The sequence below is a fragment of the Carcharhinus amblyrhynchos genome, chromosome 16, assembly GCF_965287045.1.
Source record: "Carcharhinus amblyrhynchos chromosome 16, sCarAmb.v2.hapA, whole genome shotgun sequence".
In the NCBI taxonomy this organism is placed as follows: domain Eukaryota; kingdom Metazoa; phylum Chordata; class Chondrichthyes; order Carcharhiniformes; family Carcharhinidae; genus Carcharhinus; species Carcharhinus amblyrhynchos.
The window spans coordinates 51,237,782-51,260,822 of record NC_137339.1 but is presented as its reverse complement, the minus strand read 5'-3'; the positions used below and the strand labels follow the sequence as shown (position 1 = coordinate 51,260,822).

General features: G+C 42.6%; 1 protein-coding gene across 2 annotated transcripts in view; it reads left to right on the top strand.

Annotated features, from left to right (window-relative positions):
- Positions 1-23,041, top strand: part of gnas (GNAS complex locus) — a 365,649-nt gene that overhangs the window by 244,399 nt on the left and 98,209 nt on the right. For both annotated transcript variants that reach the window (XM_080205084.1, XM_080205085.1), the window contains exon 5: positions 8,683-8,780. In XM_080205084.1, coding sequence (XP_080061210.1) covers positions 8,683-8,780 — 98 coding nt within the window. The remainder of the gene's footprint in view (positions 1-8,682; positions 8,781-23,041) is intronic.

Below are 23,041 nucleotides of genomic sequence, written 5' to 3'. Positions count from 1 at the left end.
TACACATCTTGCAATGCAAGTTCTTTGAGCCTAAGACAGGCTCAGAATGCCTGAGCATAAAGAAAGATAGGGAAAATCAGATTGGGCTAGGAAAATAAACCTTTGCCAGGTGACCAAGAGCGGAGTAACATCAAGGCAGGGGAAAGGAAGGGATCATAAACGAGGCGGGCATAGGGATGGATAAAAACCACAGTTCAGTTAAAGAGAGAAGCAGAGAAAAAAAACAAAAGTACTGTGAGTGCAGACTTAAGGGAGGAAGGCTCAAGGGAAGCCCCAATAATCAAAAATAGCTCAGAAGAAACCTGAAGGTCCAAGGAGGCAGCCAAAAGTTGGTGACTCCATGCTGCAGGCTATTGCAGTAAAGGTACCTCCTTGCAGCAGAAGTAGTCTGCTTTGGCATGACTGAAGAGCTAAAGTTGTGCTTGTGTTTTGGTGCTTGAGTGCATATTTCTGGATCACGGGAAATCAACCTGCTATTTGAAACCCTGCTAGGTGGGCCATTGTTGAAGCCATTCAAGTTGGAGCAAATTCCAAGAGGAAATCTTCAAAGGTGAAGATTTGAATCCCTTGTTAGAGAGACAGAATTTCAGGGAGATTGGTTGACTCAGTGTTACCAACGTCTTGGTGGGTTGTTGAGAGATGGACAGCTTTTACCTTGATAGTACCTGCCATTTATTGTGCAGTGTAGTGTTCAACCGCAGTTGGCTTGTTAATTCACATGTGCCTCATACTGGATTGAGAGCCGCCAACGGCTGCAAGTCAGTCTCTATCCCTGACGTTGAGTTGCGGGTGATTGGAGGAAGACTCTGTTGTTAAGTAATTGCAGAACGATGCTCGAGGAGAAGCGAGCACAGGAGCCTGCGTGGGAAAAACAGCTTCTGGCATAGTTAGGGGTGGGAAAACCCTTGCTGCCAGCAAAGAGAAATGGTGGGAAAATTTGGTACAATAGGCACGTTCAATGAAGAAGCTGAGTCGTTGACCACCTACATCAAACTGCTCAGTTTAGAGTGGAAGGCAACATTGTTATATTGATCTTTTTGAGCACAATAGGAAATAAACATTTGCATCTTGAGAAGCCTTCTGCAGCCAGAGAAATCAATGGAGAAATTGTTGTGTACGATATTGGAAGGGCATTTCGCACCAGAACTGCGACTGATTTTAGGTTTTACAAGCAGGACCAGATGGAAGGTAAGACCATTTTTAAATTTGTGGCTTCACTGAAGAACCTCTCAGAGCGCTGAGACCTCAGGGTTTTCTTGTAGGGATCGGCTTCCATGTGTCCCCCAGCAGGAAAAAATTCAACGGAGTTTTGACAGAACAGCAGCTGAAGTTTAAGAAGGCGTTGGAGATCGCGTTCTCCAGGAATGGGCTGATGGAGGTGGTGCATTTAAGCACGAGTACACAAGGTGGCAGAGACATCAAAGTCAGTCGTGGACTGAGAAATGCTGCCTTTGTGACTGAGGGGTCACGCGGAGTCCAGTTGTTGATCAAAGGGAGTTCAATGCTGTAACTGTCAGAAGACATAAGAACATAAGAAATAGGAGCAGGAGTAGGCCACCTAGCCCCTCGAGCCTGCCCTGCCATTCAATAAGATCATGGCTGATCTGTCGTGGCTCAGTTCCACATTCCCGCCCTCTCCCCATAACCCTTAATCCCCTTGCCTATCAAAAACCTATCAACCCGCGTCTTAAAAATATTGAGCGAGGCAGCCTCCACCACTTCAACGGGCAGAGAATTCCAGAGATTCACCACCCTTTGAGTGAAGAAGTTCCTCCTCAACTCCATTCTAAACCACCCCCCCTTTATCTTGAGGCTGTGCCCTCTAGTCCTACTGTCCTTTCTGAGCGGGAAGAGCCTCTCCACCTCGATCCTATCCATCCCATTCAACATCTTATACATCTCAATGAGATCTCCCCTCATTCTTCTAAACTCTAACGAGTACAAGCCTAGTTTATTCAGCCTCTCCTCATAGTTCAACCCCCTCAACTCCAGAATCAGCCTAGTAAACCTCCTCTGCACTCCTTCCAAGGCCAGAATATCCTTGCGTAAGTGCGGCGACCAAAACTGCACACAGTACTCCAGCTGCGGCCTCACCAGTGCCCTATACAGCTGCAGCAAGACCTCCCTACTTTTATATTCAATCCCCCTCGCTATGAAGGCCAGCATCCCATTTGCCTTCCTGACCACCTGCTGCACCTGCAAGCTGGGTTTTTGCGACTCATGCACAAGGACCCCGAGGTCCCTCTGCACCGTCGCATGCTGCAGTTTTTCGCCATGTAAGTAATAGTCCTTCCTACCATTATTCCTACCAAAGTGGACAACCTCACATTTGCCAACATTAAATTCCATTTGCCAGTTCCTGGCCCATTCGCCCAGCCTATCTAGATCCTTCTGCAGACGCTCCACATCCTCCGCACAATTTGCCGTTCCACCAATCTTGGTGTCATCGGCAAATTTTGACACCACGCGCTCGGTTCCCTCCTCCAGATCATCTATATAAATGGTAAATAGCTGAGGCCCCAGCACCGACCCCTGGGGCACTCCACTAGTCACCAACCGCCAATCCGAATAGCACCCATTGACCCCCACTCTCTGCCTCCTATTTGACAGCCAAGACAGGCCACATTAGCTACTTGCCACTTCCTCCTGGGTTTGAACCCTGACCACTTTAGCTTCACACTCTCTTGGAACTCTCGTGCTTTGCTTAAAACTGCAGAGCTCGTGGAGTTCCAAGAGAATGTGAAGCTAAAAGCGATCAGGGTTCAAACCCAGGAGGAAGTGGCTAGTAGTTAATGTAGATGAGGACAAGGGGTCTGTGGGATCTGTGGATGGAACAGAGCAAACTGAAAAAACGTGGTTGAAGTTGAACATCCTGGAAGTGCTAAGTGAAGCAGACAGTTTCCGGGCAATGCCCAAAGTCAAAGGGAAACTAGTGAAGATGGAGGTGGGCACAAGGACGGCAGTATATTAATTCCAGAGTCTATTTGCAAAATAAAGTTGAATCATCTTCCCCTGAAGCCTGTGAACATCACAGGACATATACGGAACAATTGGTTCCTCTGAAATGTTGTCTCAACCAAGGTGCAGCTGTGGAACCAGTGTGGGCATATGCCTTTGTATGTCATGAAGGGCAATTATCCCGCAGTTTTGAACAATCTTGGCTGAAACAATTGAAATTAAACTGGGAAGTAGTGAATTGACTAAAAAGTCTTGTTCGATTCTGAACAGTACTTTGGAAGAGCATAGGTAGATGCTTATTGGAACCCTTGGAAAGATGAAAGGAGTTAGAGTCTACAACTGAAACCAGATACATGCCCAAAGAACATGAAGGCACGTCAGTGCCACATGTAATTAGACCCAAAGTGGAGACCGAACTTGAGAGATTAGTAGGTTTGAAGTTACGGAACCAATGGCCACAAGTGAGTGGGCTGTGCCCATCGCTCATGAAGACTGATGGCTCTGTGGGGATTTTAAAGTCACTGTGAAACCCCAACTTGTGTGTGGATCTGTATCTGTTGCCCATTATTGAAGACTTTAGTGGCCTTGCCAATGGTCCGAGGTTTACGAAGATGGATCTCTTGCAAGCTTATTTGCTGCTGGGGTGGCCGATGATTCTCAGCTACCGCTAACCATCATCACTGAAAAGGGGTTATTCCGTTATAAATGACTGCCTTTTGGGGTCACGTCGGCCCTGGCTATTTTTCAAAGAGAAATGGATCAGATTTGAGTGATCTTCCAGGACTATTACTTACGTGGCGAAAAACTGCAGCAGGCGACGCACCTGCGCAAAGATATTTTGGCTTTGGAGGGAGTGCAGAGGAGGTTTACTAGGCTGATACCGGAGTTGAGGGGGTTGAGCTATGAGGAGAGGCTGAATAAACTAGGCTTGTACTCGTTGGAGTTTAGAAGAATGAGGGGAGATCTCATTGAGACGTATAAGATGATGAATGGGATGGATAGGATAGAGGTGGAGAGACTCTTCCCGCTCAAAAAAGACAGTAGGACTAGGGGGCACAGCCTCAAGATAAAAGGGGGGCGGTTTAGAACGGAGTTGAGGAGGAACTTCTTCACTCAAAGGGTGGTGAATCTCTGGAATTCTCTGCCCGTTGAAGTGGTGGAGGCTGCCTCGCTAAATATTTTTAAGACACGGGTTGATGGGTTTTTGATAAGAGAGGGGATTAAGGGTTATGGGGAGAGGGCGGGAATGTGGAACTGAGCCACGACAGATCAGCCATGATCTTATTGAATGGCGGGGCAGGCTCGAAGGGCTAGATGGCCTACTCCTGCCCCTATTTCTTATGTTCTTATGTAGTTCAGTGTTACTTGGATGACATCCTGGTGATGGGTTCCACTGACGAGCAATGTTTTTTTGAACTTAGAAGAGACGTTGAACAGACTGCAGGAATGTGGACTGCTTAGGAAAGACAGATGTGCACTTTCTAAGGACTTGGTTGAGTACTTAGGTCATGTTATCAACAGTGAACTGTTGTGTAAAGCACCAAAGAAGCTAGGAACAATAATGAAGGCGCCATAACCAGAAAATGTGTCCCAGCTGAGGCCTTTCCTCCGATTCAAACTATTATGACAAGTTTGTGCCTGACCTGGTGACAGCTTTGATGAACAAAGAACAGTACAGCACAGGAACAGGCCCTTCGGCCCTCCAAGCCTGCGCCGCTCATGCGTCCAACTAGACCGTTCGTTTGTATCCCTCTATTCCCACGTCTGTGATACCTCTGCATCGGCTGTTGAAGAAGGTAAAGGCATCACAATGGGCGCTGGAATGTGAAAAGGCTTACCAAGCAGCGAAGAAAAGTCAAAGGAGTCTGGGATCCTAGGTCTATTTCAACCCCAAGTTACATCTGTAGCTGGCCTATGATAGTCGCTGTATGGCATAGGAGAGGTGATGTCCCTTGTGATGCTGAAGAGAGAGGCCCATTGTATTTGCATCAAGGTCACTCTCCAAGTCTCTCAATAGCGCAAATAGAGAAGGCAGCCCTGGGCATCATTTTCGGTATTTAAGTTTCACCACCAACTATACGGCAGGAAGTTTGCTGGCAGGCCATAGACTGCTGCACAAGATTTTGGAACCTCACTCAGGGATCTGAAGTATGACCATAGCTCAGTTGCAGAGGTGGGCGTTGATGTTGTTGGGCCATTCATATGAAATCCATTATCGACAGTCAGAGCAACATGCAAATGCAGATGTATTATTCACACTGCTGTTGCTGGTTCAAAAAGAGGTCTGGACAAGGTTATCCATATCATGTGCTTTGCCAAGATGAATAGGTACCAATTACTGAGATGAGGTGAAACAAGCCACAAGAAAAGATCCCATACCAAGTCAAGTAGTTGTCCTGGTTTGCAAGGGGTGGACAAGTCAACTGAATGATCCAAAACTGAAACCGTATTTAAGTCGACAGTGGAGACGTGGACTGACTGTTGGCGGATCCACACTAAGGAGTAGGGATTCCCTCTAAACAGTACCAGTGGAGGTCTCAGGAAAGGGAGCCTGGAATCGATAACTCCTCCAGTCATGGAGCAGATAGGAAATTCGACATTGATGACTGACGACGTGCGGGAAGAGAAACAATGTTGTTAGGTTTGTTGAGACCGTACTTGCCAGAATGGATCATAAAACTGGTTCTACTTCCCAGGAAACAACCTCCATGGAATCATAGTTCCCTGACAGGTTGGTTGTACCGATGTAAGATGGACGTTAGGATAGGGAACTAATTGTGGACTCGTACTGTAAATATACTGTGGGTTCTTCACCAAGTAGTTGTATTATGTAAAGAAAAATATTATTATATGTAAAAGTTTAAGAATGCTGCTGTTGTTATGGGGGGTGGTTGTTTCGAGGGGAAGAGGGTTATGTATGGTGGAACATAGCCAGTTTAAGGGAATGGGTATGTGACCAGGGGTGTGGGATGAGCTGGTTGGGAACTGTCCTGAGTGGACAGTCAACACTTGGAGTGTGGAGTGAGTGGGATAAATAAAAATATCTGTTCCCTGATGCCTGATTTGTGGAGTAGTTCTCGAGGGGACACCTCGATTTGATTCATTCCACGTCATATTAAGAAACGGTTGCAGACATTGGATGGCTGCAAAGGCAATGGCACTTTATAACATTCCAGCAATAGTACTAAATACTTGTGCTCCAGAACTTGCTCCCCTAGCCATGCTTTTCCAGGACAGTTACAACACTGGCATCTACCTGATAGTGTGGAAAATTGCCCAGATATGTCCTGTACACACAGCGGGCAAAGTCCAATCCGGCCAATTTACTGCCCAGTCAGTCTACTCTTGATCATGAACAGTGTGATGGAAGGGGTCACCAACAGTGCCATCAAGCAGTACCTGCTCAGCAATAACCTGCTCAGTGACTCCCAATTTAGGTTTTGCCAGGGTTACTCAGCTTCTGACCTCATTACAGTCTTCATTCAAACATGGACGAAAGAGCCAAAATCCAGAGGTGAGAGTGACGAGCCTTGACACCAAGGCTGCGTTCGACCGAGTGTGGCATCAAGGAACCCTAGCAAAATTGGAATCAGTGGGCACCATGGGCAAATTCTCTGCTACTTAGAGTCATACCTGGTAAAAAGGAAGGTGGTTGTGGAGGGTCAGTTACCTCAGCTCCAGGTTATAGAGGTCTGTATGCCTCCCATTATTTTAGGTAGATAGTCAACATATCTTGCCAAAGGTAGGGAGAGTCTTAAATTAGAGGGCATAGGTTTAAGGTGAGGGGGGGACAATTTTTTCATTGAGGGTGCCTGGAATGAGCTGCTAGAGGCAGTAGTAGAGGTGGGTACAGTTTTGTCTTTTAAACTGCATTTAGACAGTTATATCCTAAGATGGGTATAGAGAGATATGGGCCAAATGCAGGCAACTGGGACTAACTTAGTGGTAACAATGGCAGCATGGACAAGTTTGGTCTGTTTCCATGACTCTATGACATCTCTGCAGAAGTCCCTCAGGGTAGTGTCCTAGGCCGAGCTGTCTTCAGCTGCTTCATCAATGACCTTCCCTCCATCATAAAGTCAGAAGTGGGAATGTTTGCTGATGATTGCACAGTATTCAGCACCATTTGCGATGACCAGATACTGAAGCAGTCCATGTTCAAATGCAACAAGATCTGGACAATATCCAGACGTGGGTTAACAAACTGTAACTAACATTTATGCCACACAAATGCCAGTCAATGACCATTGCCAATAAGAGACACTCTAACCACTACTCCATGACATTCAATGGTTTTGCCATCACTGAATCCCCCACTGTCAACATCCTTGGTGTTACCAAATGACCAGGAACTCAACTGGACTTGCCACATAAATAAGAGCAGGTCAGAGGAATACTGCGGCAAGTAACTCACCACCTGACTCCCCAAAGCCTATCCACCATCTACAAGGCACAAGTCAGGAGTGTGATGGAATACTCCTCACTTGTATGAATGGGTGCAGCTCCAATTACACTCGAGAAGCTTAACTACATCAAGGACAAAGCAGCCTGCTTGATTGGCACCACGTTTACAAACACCCTCCACCATCAACATTCAGTAGCAGCAAGATGCACTGCAGTAATTCATCAAAGATCCTTAGACAGCATTTTCCAAAATCAAGGACAGCAGATACGTTGGAACACAGCCACCTGCATGCTTCCCTCCAAGTCACTCAGCATCCTGACTTGGAAATATATCTCCATTTCTTTGCAGTCACATGTCAAAATCCTGGAATTCCCTTCTTAACTGTATTGTGGGCCAATCCACAGCACATGGACTGCAGCGATCCAAGAAGATGGCTTGCCACGACCTTCTCAAGGGCAACTAGGGATGGGCAGTAAATGTTGGCCTGCCAGCAACACCCATGTCCCATGAATCAATTTTAAAAAGTTACTTACGCTTTCTCCCTGCAGGTGCTAACTGAGCTCACTATTTCCTTCCTAGTTTGTATTTGTTTCAGGTTCTCAGCATGTGCAATTTCTACGTTACGTTTACAAACATACAAATATCTGTCAGTGTTTGATTAGTATATGTTCCACACTTCAAGGATATGTTGGAGGAAATGCAATGTTGATTTACTAGAATAATTCTTAGACTTCAAAGATTAAATTGCAAGGAAAGGTTATGTGAACTAGGATTGTATTCCCTGAAATTTAGAAGGCTTAAGGGGTAATTTGATCAAAGCTTTCAAAATAAGGGAAATAGATAGGGGAGACGGAGAAAAATCATTTCCTGTGGCTGTATTCCTAGATGGCATAGTGTAAAATTTAGAGTTGGACTTTAATGGATGAAATGGGCAAACACTTCTTTGTGCAACAGTTGATAAAAATATAGAGCATTCTTGCACAAACAACAGCTGATGCCAGATCAGTTGGTGATTTTTTTAAAACCAACAAAAGGCACGTGTATAGGAGTTACATGGCAGATCAGCCGTGGTTTTGCTGAATGGTGGGAACAGCCTCGAAGGGCTAAATGGCAGATTACACACAGTTCCTTTGTACTGATTATAATGCAAAATCACTTGCTTGTACAACACACTACTGACAATATCAATATCTAAAACCAGTCATTGTGTGAAGGTAATCACCAGTGCATAAAGTACAATGTTTGTGTGTGATATTATCTGTCATTCAATTCTGATTTGTGCTTGTCAAATGACTAATTTTTTAAATGTTCCGTTTCAGGAGTTCTATGAACATACAACAATCCTCTGGCAGGATGAAGGTGTGAAAGCATGCTATGAAAGGTCGAATGAATATCAGCTCATTGACTGCGCACACTAGTAAGTACTTTTGGTGTTTCGCTAATTGGTGATTAGGAAAGGACACCACTAGGAAATTAAAATCTTGAATAAAAATGTTGCAAGCAGAATCTATTGCAATGCGTTGGGTAATTTAACATAAAACTCATTTGAATAATCTGGTAATCCAATTCCTGTTTTGTTCTTTGCAAACATTACTCCTAAAAAGTGCTTTGTTAGGCTAAAAGCCCCCTGACTACTGTAATTTGAAGAAGCTGGACCACTGTAGGTTGCCTGAGGAACTATGTGCATTGTTCAAAACAATTGGATGCTACCTATAATAGCACATGAAGTATAAAGTAATTCAGCGACACAGTATTTTATCTTATTCTTGCATCATGATTTTAATAATTGCGTAAAACTAGATGCAGCAAAAAATAACAACTTGTGCACCTTCACAATAGATTTTTACAGAAGAAATTACGTTTTGACAGTGAGATAATTTGAACTTTGTTTTGGTAGAAACTGTGTTCTAAATCACACTTCTTCATAACATGCTTCAAAATATTCACATTGTACTGAATGCTATATGCTGTAGAACTTTTCACTACTTTTTTGCGACCATATTCCACAATACTTGGAAAAATTATTATATTAAGATACCATAAGAACTAGGAGCAAGAGTAGGCAATTTAGCCCCTCGAGCCTGCTCCACCTTTTTAATATGATCATGACTGATCTTCTCAGCCTTAACTCCACTTACCTTTACTAATTAAAAATATGTCCATCTCTTCATTAACTTTAATCAATGTCCTAGCATCCACCACATTCTGGGGTCGTGAATTCCACAGACTCAACCCTTTGAGAGAAGTAACTTTTCCTCATCTGTTTTAAATCTGCCATCCCTTATCTAAAACTATAACCTCTTGTTCAAGATTGCTCGACACGAGGAAACATCCTCTCTACATCAACTTTGTCAATCCTCCTTATCTTGTAGACCTCAATTAGACCTCTCCTCATTTTGCTAAACTCCAGGGAGTATAGGCCTAAACTGCCCAGTCTGTCTTCATGAGTCAAACCCACATCTCTGGAATCAATGTAGTGAACCTTTTCTGAACCAGCCCCCCCTCAAGTAAGGGGACCAAAATTGTACACAATATTGAAATGTGATTTTATTAATGCTTTGCATGGTAGTAGCAACATTTATAGAACATTACGGCGCAGAACAGGCCCTTCGGCCCACGATGTTGTGCCGACCAATTAAGAAAAAAGCAATGACCCTCTAACCTAAACCAATCCCTTTCCATCCAAAAACCTATCCACGGACCTCTTAAACGCCCCCAAACTAGGCGCATCTACAACTATTCTTTTAGCAATAAATGCCGAGATTCCATTTGTCTTCCTTATTCCCTGAATACTAGTTTTCTGTGATTCATGCCTAATGGCACTTAGATCCCTCTGCATCAAAGTACCCCAAAGTTTCTCTCCATTTAGATGATTTGCCTGTGTATTTGTCCTCCCAAAATGGGTAAACTCTCACTTATTCATGTTAAACTCTATCTGCCAACTTTTGTCCCGTTCACTTAACCTCTTCATATCCATTTGTAAATTTCTTACTGCATTATTGATACTTACTATCCCAGCTATTTTTGTGAAATCTAAAATTTGGCTATTGTACCTACTATCCCTGCATCTAAGTCATTAATATAAATTGTGAAAAGTTGGGACCCAAGAACTGAACCCTGTCGCATGTTGGACTTTAACCTGGTGTTGTGAGACTCCTTACTATGTGCACCTCCCATCTTGCCAACCTGAAAAAGACCCATGTATCCCGACTCTCTGCTTCCTGTTGGTTAGCCGATCCCCTATCCAAATTAATAAATTACCCTTAATCATATGTGAACTAACCTTGTTTATTAATCTTCTGTGTGACACCTTATCAAATCCTTCGTGGAGTCCAGGTATAATCACATCTGCAGGATTACTATTACCCACCTTGCTTGTTACATCTTCGAGAACACAAGCAAATTGGTCAAACATGATACGTCCTCATAAAACCGTGCGGACTCTGGATTGCACTTTGACTTTTTAAATGTCCTGTTTATTACTCACTTTGTAATGGATTCTAATAATTTCCCAATAATAAATGCTAAATAATTAGGCTATAGTTTCCTACAATTTTCCTCCCTCCCTTTTTTGAATAGGGGCATTATATTAGCATTTTTCCAATCCACCAGAACCATTCCCGCATCCAGGAAATCTTGGCATATTGTAACCAATGGGTCAACAATCTCCAGTATCACTTCCTTTAAGATCATAGGATGTAGTCCATTAGGCTCTGGGGCCTTGCCTGCCTACAATCCCAATAGTTTGCTCCTAGTAGTGATAGTTCTAAGTTCTTCCCTTTCTTAGCTTCTGCATCTTCTGTTACTACTGAGATCACACTCATCTCCTCTGCTGTGAAAACTGAGGCAACGTGTTGATTTAGTGACCCAGCCATTTCTGTGTTCCCCAGCCTCATCTTCCAAGGGACCAGCATTCACATTAGCTACTTAAAGAAGTTTATATACTTACAGAAGTCTTTGCTGTTTATTTTTAAATTTTGGGCTAGTTTTAATTTACGTTTGCAATTTTTATTATTTTTAGCGTACCTTTGTTGATAGCTAAAAGCTTCAATCTTTGCGTGCCACTGGCCTTTGCAATATGATGCACCTTAGTTTTTGTCATTGTTATGCTTATCTTCCTTGCTTAACCATGGAAATCTTTCCTCCCAGACCACACTTCCTCATCTCTGGAATATATTTTAGTTGGGAGAACTTGAGTATCTCCTGAAGTATCTGCCACTATTCATCAACTGTTCAACCTTTTAGTCTTCCTGCCCAGTCCACAAGGGCCAATTCTGTTCTCATACCTATATAATTTCCTTTGTTTAACTCCAAAATGCTAGCGTGGGACTCTAGTTTCTTGCTGTCAAACTAAATTTGAAATTCTAGCATGCTATAATCATTGTTGCCTGGCGGATCCTTGACTATGAGATCATTTATTTGTCATACCTCATTACACAATACCAAATCTAGACTAGCCTGCTCCCTGGTTGGTACACAATATATTGCTCCAAAAAGCAATCTCTAGTACGTTAAATGAGCTCTCCCTCGAGGCAACTGTTGCCAGTTTAGTTATTCCAGTCAATATGCAAAATCATTATTGCCATATCTTTCTTACAACCTCCCAGTATTTCTTTGTTTATACTATGTCCTACTGTGGAACTACTGTTTGGGGAATCTGTACATTACTCCCACCAGAGACGACTTGCCTTTACTATTTATTATTTCTACCTAGACTGATTCTACATCTTGGACTCTAGTGTCTATATAATTTCTCACTGCAGTACTGACCCCTTCCTTCACTGACAAAGCAACCACCTCCTTTTCCTTCCTGCCTATCCTTCCCGAAATACTGAGTACCACTGAACATTCAATTCCCAAACCTACTTTCACTGCAACCACATCTCAGTTTTTGCCACTAAATTATACCCATTTGTCTCTTGTGCTGTTAATTCATTAATTTTATTCCAAATGCTTTGTGCACTTAAAATTAATGGCTGTGTCTATTTTATTGAATTTCCCTCCTCTTGTATGAGTCCTTGGTGTGATACAACTTTTGTCACTATTTGCTTTCTGTTGACACTCATCACTAACCCACACTGCTGCCTTTTTTAACTTTGACTTTCTAATTTTCTGTGCAACTGAGCCCTCACTCCATTATTTAGTTTAAAGCCATCCCTACCTCCTCAGTTATGTAGGGACTGCAAGGCCATACTGATTCCAGCACAGTTCAGGTGTCCCAACATAAGATGTCCCAACAGTACAGCCTCCACTTTCCCCAGTTCTAATGCCAGTGCCCCACAAATTAAAACCCACTTCTCCCACACCAGTCTTTGAGCCATGTATTCATCACTCTAATTTTTTTGTAAGCTTTGTGAATTTGTACGCGGCTGAGGTATTCAGAGATCATAACCTTTGGAGGTTCTGTTCTTTGATTTAGTGCCTAATGTAATAAACATAATGAAAAAAATCTGGATAAAATATACTTAGTACAGAATTTGAAAATTCTTAAGTTAATTTCAATCCCTTTTAAAGGATTTCAAGAAGGCAATAACAATTTGCATCTATACGTCATCCTAAAGGTAAAATAGAACACTACAGCACAAACAGGCCCTTCGGCCCACAAGTTGCGCCGATCACATCTATACCTACCAAGCCACAGAACTATCTGTAACTTCCAATGCCATTAGATCCCATATACTCATCCAGAAGTCTTTTAAAAGACCCCAGTGAGTTCACCTCTACCACCACCGACGGCAGCCGATTCCACTCACACACCACCCTCTGAGTGAAAAACTTTCCCCTAACATCTCCTCTGTACTTGCTTCCCAGCACCTTTAAACCTGTGTCCTCTCGTAGCGACCATTTCAGCCCTGGGAAATAGCCTTCGAGGATCCACCCTATCTATTCCTCTCAATATTTTATAAACCTCTATCAGGTCGCCTCTCAACCTTCATCTCTCCAGGGAGAAGAGACCTAGCTCCCTCAACCTAGCTCCCTCAACCTATCTTCGTAAGGCATGCCTCCCAATCCAGGCAACATCCTTGTAAATCTCCTCTGCACCCCCTCAATAGCTTCCACATCCTTCCTGTAGTGAGGCGACCAGAACTGCGCACAGTACTCCAAGTGGGGCCTGACAAGGGTCCTATAAGTTGCAGCATTACCTCCCAACTCCTAAACTCAATCCCTCGATTAATGAAGGCCAGTACACCATACGCTTTCTTGACCACATCCTCCACCTGCGAGGCCGATTTAAGAATCCTATGGACCCGGACCCCAAGATCCTTCTGCTGTTCAACACAGCTAAGACTCCTACCCTTGATATTATACTCCTGCATCCTGTTGGTCCTGCCAAGATGGACCACTACACATTTATCCGCGTTGAAGTCCATCTGCCACTTCTCCGCCCAGTCTTGCATCCTGTCTATGTCACGCTGCAACTTCTGACATCCCTCCAGACTATCCATAACACCACCAACCTTCGTATCGTCGGCGAACTTACTAACCCATCCCTCCACTTCCTCATCTAGGTCATTTATGAAAATGACAAACAGCAAGGGTCCTAGAACAGATCCCTGAGGCGCTCCACTGGTGACCGAGATGCTAAGATGCTTCTTAGGAATGTTATCAAACAATGTTTAGCACTGAATCACATGAGGAAATATAACAGATTTTAAAAGCATGAAAAACAGTAGATTTGAAAAAAAATCTCAAAAAAGGGGAGAGCAGTTTGTAGGGGGAAAAAATTCCAGGTTTTGCACTTTGGAAGAAATTTGTTGGGCCCAAACACAATTATATTCACTGGTAGTGGAAAGGTCCTGCTGCTTTAAAAGAATGCAAATATACAGTCTATATTTAAGAGATGCAGAACTGACACTGGTAATTGCAGGCATATTGGTTTTCTATTAGTTGTCATGTTCTTCAGGACCACTGAACATGACTCCAACTTTCTCAGCCTTTGATAGCAGCCAACATCTTGGTAGTGTTCTCAAATATTATACTTGTTCGGCCTCTTAAACTATTTTTGTTGTGTGCTTGCTATACTACCCTCAATTTTATCAATCGCCACCAGGTGTTCTAGTTTCTCTCTCTCAAGTATATTCCTAAAGAATTGTAATTGTTATTTATTGATCGACTACAGATGGTTTCCTTTTTTTAAAAAAATTATTTATTTATTAGTTCTAGTAAGGCTTATATTAACACTGCAATGTGAAATTCCCATAGTTGCCACACACTGGTGCCTGATCGGGTCAATGCACCTAACCAGCACATCTTTAAGACTGTGGGAGGAAACCCAGACACTGGGAGAACGTGCAAACTCCACATAGACAGTGACCCAAGCCGGGAATCAAACCCGAGTCCTTGGCACTGAGAGGCAACAGTGCGAGCCACTGCGCTACCCTTGTGTTCCTACTTTGCTCAAAACTTCTCATTAGTTGTGTGTAATTCAGATCAAATGCCTCGGAAACCACATCTCCGTTACATTAATTTATCTTCCGTTGTCTTGAATGTTGTAACATTGACCAGATGTAGGATTCACCACTTCTATTAGTAGTGAATAAAATTATGGAACTCATTCTGAGTAACTACAACAAAATATAAGTGTCAGTGGACAAGCAAATCCACTGGAAGTATTCCAAAGCACTTGTAGTTTCCCCCTTAAATATCCATGGATGATAGGATTTCTAGTAAGAATAACAAACTAGAATGAAGAAGTCTGTTAGAGGATTTTACGGTTTTTAAGTTTGTTTATTAGCCTCACAAGTAGGCTTACATTAACATTAGCACTACAGTGAAGTTACTATGAAAATCCCTAAGTCGCCACACTCTAGCACCTGTTTGGGTATACTGAGGGAGAATTTAGCATGGCCAGTGCAGCTAACCATCACATCTTTTGGACTGTGGTAGGAAACTGGAGCACCTAGAGGAAACCCATGCAGATACGGAGAACATGCAGACGTCGCACAGATAGTGACCCAAGCCAGGAATCAAACCCAGGTTCCTGGTGCTGAGACAGCAGTGCTGGCCACTTTGCCACCCCTTAATCTTTTTGTATCTGATGTGACCAGAGGGAGCTGTACCTTGTTGGTGGATCTCCCCATTAGCTAATCCACAAATGTCTGCTTGGTAGCTTTCCTTTCAGTTTCACATTTGGGAGCAGAATATATGCGAGGCTAACACTGCTGCCTCAGAGCGCCAGGAATCTGGCTTCGATTCCAAGCTTGGGTCAATGTCTGTCTGTAGTCTGCATGTTCTTCCTCTGTCTGCGTGGGTTTTGTCCAGGTGCTCCGGTTTGCTCCCACAGTCCAAAAGACATGCTGATTTGGTGCATTGGCCTCGCTAAATTTTCCTTCAGTGCCCAATGCAAAAGATGATAAATCGCCTGAATGAAATTTGCCAGACCAATTTCTGTAGCTGAAGAGTCAATCAACATGCAATTGCTCAAAGCTCACTCTTACACAGGTCCTGATGCTGAAGTCCCCTCGGATCTAGCATAGAGGTAGACTCCACCTTTTTTGGAGTTACTCTGCCCACTATCAATTAGAATGTGGTCATTAGCTGATTATGATAATTATTGACCATTCCTATGAAACAGCAAGCATCAAACATTTACCAGGAGATAATGGTACTTGTGGTTGGTAATCTAGCCAATTATTTTCTAAATTATTGCCTGACATGGCATAAATACTGCTAAAGATTCTGATCTTAAATTACTCAACTGTGATTTTTAACAGTAAGAATTGGTGACATAATGGTTAGGACTGCTGTTTCACAGCACTAAGGGCTGGTTCATTTCCGGCCTTGGGTGACTGTGTGGGGTTTGTACGCTGTCCCCGTATCTGAATGGATTTCCCCCCTCAGTCCAAAGATTGTAGTGTAGTTGGATTGGCCATGGTAAATGCACAGGGTATGGGGATAGGGTGGAGGTCTGAGAGAACTGTTTTGCTAATTTCTTTATTGTAATTCTGAAATTTTGCTGGGTAATTCAATTAATGTGACAGTATGTGATATTATCTGCCAAGATTGAAGTCACTAGCATGAGGTACTATCTGTAAAGGATTTGCCCAGCAACAGAAGCAGCTTCTAAAGATAGTCCCCAAAGAAGTTTGGGCAAATAGACTCTTTGTTTCAACTTCAAGCCCCAAATAATTTGACCCGTCTTCAACTTTCAAGATTTTTACACGCCCTCATACTGTATATCTCAGAATGCAACACCTTCCTATCTGTGGCATTCCAAATTTTTAAGCTCATTATAGCTGCATTATGCTTTTTCAGAAGGTAAGATAATGCTTGTATGCACTTTCTGACCTCAAGGTTTTATTTCTGCTCTCACTCTTAAATCAAAAACCAATATTTTCTATTCATAAATTCCAAAGTCCACATGGTTAATGGAAATCACCAATGTAAACTCATCTCCCAGTTATTGCCATTGAGTGGCTTTCCATCTGAATCACTTGATACTGATTGAAACTTTACTTCTGAAAATGTTATACTGGCTTTTTTCTCAGCTGAAATTTGACATTAAGAATTTAAGCAAAATTATGTACTTCATAACTTAAATGCCTCAAATCTTTAGCCTGGAATTGGATACCACTCATCACTGATACTGGCACAGTTCCGTTTGTAACCTCATTACTGCTATCATTTTATTTTTCACTGTCTCAATGTCATGCCTTGTTGGCATGTTGAACAGATGATAAAGGTTTTTCTGTTCTTTTTACAATTCAATGATTCCGCTCCTTCTTTTAAAAAAAGAAAATTATTAGAATGACTGTGAGGAAAAATTGGTTCATAAAATGAACAAAAGCTATACCAAGTGTATATGAATGTTGTTTCTATCTTTCATTTCTCAAATTCAGTTAATTTTCCTGAATAAAGCATTGGACATTGTCAAAAACTTCTCTGAACGGGTGTGGCATATTACATTACACCACACACACACACACACACACACACACACACACACTCTCATCTATCATGTATGTTATCTGCTTAGAAAATTTGTCAAGGAGGTGAGGTTCTTACACTGGAAGAAGTTGCTATATATGCCATATTTAATAGAGATAAGTGAAATTCCAGTCATAGAAAAGTTGCAGCACGTCTGAGTGAATAATGTAAAAGGAAACTATATTTTATGGGGTTATAGTGATAATGCATTATAATGTTAAAAATGTACTGTTATTTTTGTTTTGAACAATCATCATGCCACATGTTTCTTCTTGTCTGGTCAACAAAAGCCTCATTATCAGGAGTTTTAGATTTGTGGGTACTCTCCATATGAAAGCATTTCAATATGTTTCTAAGTTATTGACTTGAATCTGCCACATTCATAATAAGCATTCTGTCCAAAAGTTTTTTCTTGACATGAAAGTTTTGTTTGCCTCCTGATGCCAATGAATTTCTGGTTGAGTCTCACTAATGCTACACAGCTATGTACTCCCCCTTTGTATCCAATAAACCACACCCCCATGCACCTAGTTAGATTTTCTAGCTTTCATGACCCCTGCTTCCATTTTGATTTCTGTGCCATTTCTCTCTTCTCTCATTCCTTTTCTTCATTTCAGATGGCACCTGTAAGGGTCCAAAATACCTTGGGTCAGTGTGTGAATTAAATTTTGGTTTCTCACGGTTACTTGTAAAGTTTCAAAAATGAGCAAAACATTTGAAGATAGATTGCTCTCATGCATGTTAACTTGTAAGTTCAGCAATCTCAGCATCGGAAAAATGAGGTTTATTGGAAGGGGCAGAAATTGAGAGCATCTTCTCCAATCTCTTGGAAGAGATTTGGTCTCCTCCATGCTTGCTACTCTAGCTCCTCCAATCACTCCTCCCTTCTACTCTCCTCCTCCCCCAGAGGCAGGGTCTATGATTGGAGGATCCAAAAAGATATGAGGACACGCATTCATGATTAGAGTTTGAGGAGCAATTATCCTGGACGATAAGTCCGATCCATTCAAATAATTGAAAATAGCCTCTTAAGGATCAAAAAAAAAGTGCAATAGCGTAACTTTAATATTTCAATGACGTGTTTTCAGCTTGAGTTTTGGGGCTACAATCGTTGATATACAAGATGTTCAGTTAAAACAGAAAACAGCAGAGAATGGATGCTTCGGAATTAGAAGAAGCCATTGGATAAAATGAGACATAAACACAATTGAGGCGCTGATCACTCCCACTGCCAATTAAAAGTCTGAGTTAGAAGGAAAACAAGGGGCTAACCAGCCCTAGTATCAACATTATCGGAGGCACCAGAACTTCATGAGCGATGGTGGGAATGGCGTGGATTGTAGTTTTGAGTTTGGTCCAAATGCTAATCAGTCTGTCTCTTTCTCTTCGGGTTGGATTTTCCCAATCTTGGATGTTTTATTTTTCTGTGTGTACGTATATACCATAGATCACAGCATATAACTCTAATCACAGATGCGTGTCCTCGTATCTTCTTATTGGAAGATTGGATCCTCCAGTCATAGATCCTGCCTCTGGCGGAAGAGGAGAGTAGAAGGGAGGAGTGATTGGAGGAGCTAGAGTAGCAGGCATGGAAGAGACCAAATCTCTTCCAAGAGATTGGAGAAGATACTTTGAAGCTACTGAAAGTCTTTCTAAAAATGAAAGTCAATATAAATGTTAAGTATAAAATATGAAGTGTCAGTGTGGGTGGTAGCCATTTTGAAATGAAAAGGGTTCACTGGCAATTCATGTTAAATGAATGTAGCACAGTTTATTGAATTAATTAATTCCACAAAGATACCTTTAACCACAGTCAAAATGTTATATAAACTGTAAAATTCATTATCTTGGGTATGCATTGTAAAGAGCTCATTGAATTCATTGAGTCACTGGGCTATGATGTTATCATAAGTAAGGATTCCAATCTGGATTAGATTTGGCAATTTTGGTTTCATAATCAGCCTTTTGCAACAAATCGTCTTTCCCCTCCATCCACTGAATTGGATATTATAGTATCCCATGACTTGGTGTCATAGAATTTCGACAGTGCAGAAAGAGGGCATCCTGCCCACTGAGTCTGCACGGATTCTCTGAAAGAGCATCTCACTCATGCCCTCCTCTCTACCCCATCCATGTAACCCTGCACATTTATAATGGCTAATCCACCTAACCTGCACACCTGTGGACTGTGGGAGGAAACCCCATAGTCACCCACGCAAGGCTGGGATCAAACCTGAGTCTCTGGCGCTGTGAGCTAGCAGTGCTGACCACTGTGCCACCCTGCTGCCCACGGTGAAGAAACCACACAAAACGTCAAAGCAGGACAGCATGTTTAGTTCCATTCTTCGTGAAGATTTTTTTCTCCATCAACTACCCACTGTTCAATCTGGCGTGAACATGATTCTTGAATGGCTTGTTGAGGCAAAGGTCCAAAGATTGAAGTACACGTATTAGACCCTCTGGCATATCTAAAATTTGGATGTTCATCAGTGCCTATTGATCTCATCAGATAAATGGGATCTGAATATGTCCTACCCTAGTATGTTGCATTCTTTGCGTAGGTCACCCAGGACTCCTCTTCCACAGCTTCATTCCAACCTCATCCACCTGACTATTATCATGGACTTGCACAAAATCTCGTGCCGGGAACTTGATTTTCAGCATGATTTTACTTTTAAAATTACCATAGGCTTTAATTTTGTTCTGTCAGCATGCTGGCTAATACAACTGAATCGTATCTTGTCATGTTCTGTTGTTTTCACTGGGACTGCTGGCACACCTTTCACTCCACAGTTCAGTTGTTGAGCATATCAAAATTCATGCATGTTCCATCTTTGCTGATGTGACAATGTGGTACTCGAGCTTTGCACTGTCTGATGATAAACTGATAATTTTGGCATCATCTTTTGGTAGTTGTTAAGAGATCTTGGTCTCTTGCCACAAAACTAGACATTTTTGTTCCATAAAGCAGCTTAACCTACTAGCTGTTGTTCTGAAATAGTTGCTCATCTAGGGATTTGATTTGGCCCATTTAATGCACATTGCATTTCTGACCATGTAATCAATATCCCTGAACCCATTCCAATAAATACATGCTTCACAGAGTCATGCTGTTGGCTGTTGCTGTTCAGATGGCACATTTGGGCTTGGGCATCTTTTTCCGCGCTGTCTGTCATCCTTGCACCAGTTTTTCACCAAAACCGAATTCCCTCACTGCAACTCAATTATTTGGTGAGTTAGCAAATGTTAAAGTTTTTAATTTGAAACCAATTTCACTTTTTTTGTAAGACTCATTTCTCTTTGCTGTCTTATTGCTTGGCCTGCTGTGCCAGTATGTGCCTTTGCGACACAGCTCTATTGCTATTTGATCCTTTGCTCGTGTAAGTAAATTGTGCATTTGCGAGTTGCAAATCTGGACCGCTCTTTTTGCAAAGTAGATCACTGATGGATGGTATGATGCTGACCTGATGAACTTCTGGCTGGTGAAAGCTGGTCCATTGTCAGACACTAGCATTTCTGGGATTCCACACGCCGAAAATGAGACGCGAAGTTTCTCTACTGTTATTATTGTGTTTGCCTAATGTATCCTATGTATGTCCTTCCACTTGCACTGGGCATCTACAATGACCAAGTACATCAAATGTGCCTGCATAAACCATTTCAGTTGACTTCATGATCTACCTGGCTATTCCCACAGGTGTAAGGGAGCTGCTGGTGGCAACTTCTGTCCTTGCTGGCATTACTTGCACCAACTTATAAGCACCGCTATGTCTGCATCCATTTCAGGCCACCAAACGTAGCTCATGGCCAATACCTTCATTTTGGATACCCTTGGGTGGCCGTAATGTAGTTCAGCCAGAATGGCATTGCAGCCTTGACTCAGAACAACCACTCTTGCGCCCCATATCAGTAGTTTATCTTCTATCCTGAGCTGCTCGCTTCTACTCAAATAAGGGTGGAATTGGGGAACTTGGCTTTTTGGCTGGTCCTCCAACTGATAACTGTAAGCCACCAATAATAATGCTCATCAGGCTTGGATCCAGCGATGAGCATTATTATTGGTGGCTTACAGTTATCAGTTGGAGGACCAGCCAAAAAGCCAAGTTCCCCAATTCCACCCTTATTTGAGTAGAAGCGAGCAGCTCAGGATAGAAGATAAACTACTGATATGGGGCGCAAGAGTGGTTGTTCTGAGTCAAGGCTGCAATGCCATTCTGGCTGAACTACATTACGGCCACCCAAGGGTATCCAAAATGAAGGTATTGGCCATGAGCTACGTTTGGTGGCCTGAAATGGATGCAGACATAGCGGTGCTTATAAGTTGGTGCAAGTAATGCCAGCAAGGACAGAAGTTGCCACCAGCAGCTCCCTTACACCTGTGGGAATAGCCAGGTAGATCATGAAGTCAACTGAAATGGTTTATGCAGGCACATTTGATGTACTTGGTCATTGTAGATGCCCAGTGCAAGTGGAAGGACATACATAGGATACATTAGGCAAACACAATAATAACAGTAGAGAAACTTCGCGTCTCATTTTCGGCGTGTGGAATCCCAGAAATGCTAGTGTCTGACAATGGACCAGCTTTCACCAGCCAGAAGTTCATCAGGTCAGCATCATACCATCCATCAGTGATCTACTTTGCAAAAAGAGCGGTCCAGACTTTAAAGGCTGGTTTAAAAAACAGCCAGCAGCATCAATGGACACCAAAATTTCCCATTGGTTATTTCATTAGAGGACAGCTCTACCCTTGCCACTGCAGGAATAGCACCCGCAGAATTGTTCATGTTGAGATGACTCCGCACCAGATTAAGTTTGCTATTCCCAAACTGGAGGGGGTTGGAGCAGAAAAACAACAAAAAGCTCAACGCAAAGGCCACATAATTAGCAGCTGGGAGAGACAACTGGAGGCCAGTGAAAACATTTGGATAAAGAATTATGCAAATCATTTTGATTGGTCACATGGAAAAGTTCACGCAGGGGGACATGAATATAGCTGAGGAGGACACTGGGTTGCAAGGAAGTAAAATAGACAGTATTGCAGTTGATAAGGAGGATGTGCTGGATATTCTTGAGGGTTTGAAAATAGATAAGTCCCCTGGTCCGGATGGGATTTACCCTAGGATTCTCTGGGAGGCAAGAGAGGTGATTGCAGAGCCTCTGGCTCTGATCTTCAGGTCGTCGTTGGCCTCTGGTATAGTACCGGAAGATTGGAGGATAGCGAATGTTGTCCCATTGTTTAAGAAGGGGAACAGAGACTTCCCCGGGAATTATAGACCGGTGAGTCGTACTTCTGTTGTGGGCAAGGTTTTAGAAAAAATTATTAGGGATAGGATTTATAGTTATTTGGAGAGTAATGAATTGATTGGAGATAGCATGGTTTTGTAGCGGGTAGGTCGTGCCTTACTAACCTTATTGAGTTTTTTGAGAAAGTGACCAAAGAGGTGGATGGGGGTAAGACAGTTGACGTGGTATATATGGATTTTAGTGAGGCGTTTGATAAGGTTCACCATGGTAGGCTTCTGCAGAAAATGCAGATGTATGGGATTGAGGGTAATCTAGGAAATTGGATCAGGAATTGGGTAGCAGATAGGAGACAGAGGGTGGTGGTTGATGGTAAATATTCGTCATGGAGTTCGGTTACGAGTGGTGTGCCTCAGGGATCTGTTTTGGGGCCACTGCTGTTTGTAATTTTTATTAATGATCTGGATGAGGGTATAGTTGGGTGGATTAGTAAATTTGCTGATGACA